This window comes from Charadrius vociferus, unplaced genomic scaffold, assembly GCF_000708025.1.
Source record: "Charadrius vociferus isolate BGI_N301 unplaced genomic scaffold, ASM70802v2 scaffold340, whole genome shotgun sequence".
Taxonomy (NCBI): domain Eukaryota; kingdom Metazoa; phylum Chordata; class Aves; order Charadriiformes; family Charadriidae; genus Charadrius; species Charadrius vociferus.
In genome coordinates, this window is record NW_009646631.1 from 3,285,564 (window position 1) to 3,288,615 (window position 3,052).

The 3,052-nt window shown below is 35.0% G+C and overlaps 1 protein-coding gene across 1 annotated transcript in view; it reads left to right on the forward strand.

The window, feature by feature from the left end:
* The window catches only part of MTA3 (metastasis associated 1 family, member 3), a gene marked incomplete at its 3' end in the record, with an annotated part of 113,314 nt that overhangs the window by 77,667 nt on the left and 32,595 nt on the right, over positions 1-3,052 (forward strand). The window contains exon 11 of the mRNA XM_009888670.1: positions 460-559. Coding sequence (XP_009886972.1) covers positions 460-559 — 100 coding nt within the window. The remainder of the gene's footprint in view (positions 1-459; positions 560-3,052) is intronic.

The window sequence follows — 3,052 nt, forward strand, 5'->3', positions numbered from 1 at the left end:
TGGACATGTATTACCGAAGTGAATAAAATGTTATTAATTTCCTCATGGGGACACGGTGAAACCCCTTTTTTAATTGTATTGTAATTTTTTAGTGTTTTGGCTTTTTAATTTTAAAACTAATACTCACGGTTGTAAAGCCTAACCTGAGTAAAGTCTTTGACTTCATAATTAATAAAAAATTGGTACATTAGAATTCTCTTGAGTATTTTTTGTTTCTGTGCTGCTCTTATGTGTAGGTGGTTACTTTGGGGAGAAAAGGTCAGGATTTTTACTGCAGTGCTTGGAGATTTTGTCTTTATCAAATTGTCCTTTGTTGTTAGCAAAGATCTCAAATGTTAAGAGTAACATTATGTGACGTTTCTTTTTAAGGGAATGCTTTTATAGATATGACATAGAGTCTAATAAAAAAGGAGGTTAAATCTTTCTGTGCATTTACTGTCTACTGTTTCTCTATTGTAGTGCGGTTGGCACATTTGCTCGAGCATTGGACTGCAGTAGTTCGGTCAGGCAGCCTAGTTTACACATGAGTGCAGCCGCTGCTTCCCGAGACATCACACTGGTAGGTTGCTTGTTAAAAACCCTACAATTTTTTTTACATCTGTGAATTCAACAATATTACTCCAGAGTCCCTGTCCTCTGGTTATCTGTTTTCCTTTAGATACCTGCATGCAAGGTGCCTGTGTGTATTGTAGATAATCCTGTGTGTTTTCTGTAAGCGTGTTGGTGCTGTCCTTGTAATCATACTGTAAATCACATGACTTTAGCTGAAATCTATTTAAATATAATATATGTCATAATTTCCACAGCAGGGCAGATAATATACATTGTGTAGGGATTCACTTGGTACAATTGATCAATAGTATGATTTAAAGCATGCAGTAATCAAGATGGTTGAAAATTGTTTAGATAATATTTTATACTTACTATACCTGTGTGTTAGTAAATTTTCTAAAGTATAAGCAATCAGACTGTGTAAGCAACTTTTTGAAGAACATTTTACTTAGAATATCCTTAGGATGTTTCCATAGTTTGTCGAAGTATTTGCTGTAATATAAGTCACTTGCATCTTTTAGAGGAAGTTAAAAATACATCAGTTACAGACCAAAGTTTTGTCTCTGTATATTCATATTAACTGAGATGTCAAGATGTGCTACCGTAATAAAACTGTACCAGGAAAACTGTGTGAGAGAAAAAAAGCTTACTGCTTCATCGAATCAAGTTTGACTTAGATTTCCAAAGACATCAGCAGTTGTTGTTTATTATTTTAAGTATTTCTGTATAGAATCATGAAGATGATGGTTAAGGCTAACGTAGATTTCCTATTCATCAGATACTTCAGTATCTGAACTTACTGAAACTAACAGATCAGTTTGAAATAGTTAAGAAACTGCCTTATATGGTGGCTAGAGAGCCGCTGGAATTTAGTGCCACAATTTTTTTGTAGGCACAGACAATATCAGCAGGTTAAAAAAGGGGTTAGAAAAATTATGGACCGTGGGTCCATAAACGGATACTGAGGAGAATAATTCCAAAGGTTTGTAGATGCTGGTGAATGAAATGGGAATTGACCTCTGACTGTGATTAAATTTACTTATTTTCTCTTAAGTAACAGATACTGGTGTCAGAGACAGAACTTTGGCTAGATAGATGGCTGGTCTGATTCAGTAGGGCAGTTCTTATATTCCAGATAAACCATGTTTATTAGTATGAGGAGAAAAATATTTAATTTCTTACATTTTTCAGTGTACTCACAGGCTATTAAACAGGAAACTGATTTAGTGTGCACTACAGACTAGCATAGTAAAGGCAGTGGCAAAACGTCATGTTTTCAGTAATGCTCAAAATGAGTTTTCTGTTTCACACTTGCTGATATGACCTCACCAGCATAATTCTGTTCACATTAAATGTTTTATTTTTTTTCCATCAAAATAGTTTTTTTAGTTTAACTTTTTTCATTTTATTGAGACTGCATTGGATGAAGAATTTCTAATAAATCCCACGCATTGTGCATCCTTCGTACTGTATTCAATGATTAATAAAATAGGTTCATCCTTATAGCACTTTCTTTTTGTTTGAAAGTACATGTGCAGTGCTGCTAATAAAGGGATACATTTAGTGTTTGAGTGCCATATAAATGTTTCTGCATTGCAAATGATCCATTAAGTTCCATTACACTTAATGAAAGGCATATCTTATAATGAGGCACCAGAGGAGTCACCCCAGGTTTAATTATTGTGTCTGTCTGTTCTCATTTTCCTACCCCCTCAGCTTTTAAAAACCCTTCTCTTTTGCTCTTTGGCAATGTACTTCCTTCTAAGTTAAGAAAAGACATATTTGTCATTATAGTAGTTATTCTTTCAGACATTCCCATGTTAATTGGGAGCATATTTTGAGCAGGAGTTAAAGTTAGTACAGACGTTTGCAGAACTTGTGGTGTATCTTATGCTTTGAAAGGGTTGTGGGTGCATAACACTGAGAAAATTATACTGTCTGTATTCTTCATGCAAAGCAGATAACTCTTGCACCTGAAGTGCTATTAATGGGATTTCTGTTCACCACACCTCTGGCTTTCCAGTATTCCTAACTAGTTGTTTCAATTAGAAATGACTGTAAACAGACTGATTAAAAAAAATGCAATAAATGTATAGGTTATAAGCATGAGTAAATTCAGGGTGGATGTACACATTAGGGAGGTCGCAGCTTAAGAGCAAGTGAGATGCTACTTTCAGGCTTCCTTATTTTGAAAACACGGGAAAGGTGATGAGACGGAGCAGGAAACAACCAATGCTTTTAGAAAACCCTACTGAAAGACATGAAATTATGTCTGTTTACCTTCTTAGATGATAGTAAATGTTCTTTTCTTGCAGTGATAAAGACTTGTGAGGCAAACAAATTGCACTTCTGGCTTTCTCAGAGGCAGTGTTTTATTTTATAATTAAAATTGATCTCTGAGAAGAGAAGGAAACTGGGAAGACTTCCTGTTCCAGATTCCTAAACACTGCGTAGTGTATATACTGATGATGAGAGCCATTAAAGAAAAGCAGGTTGATGG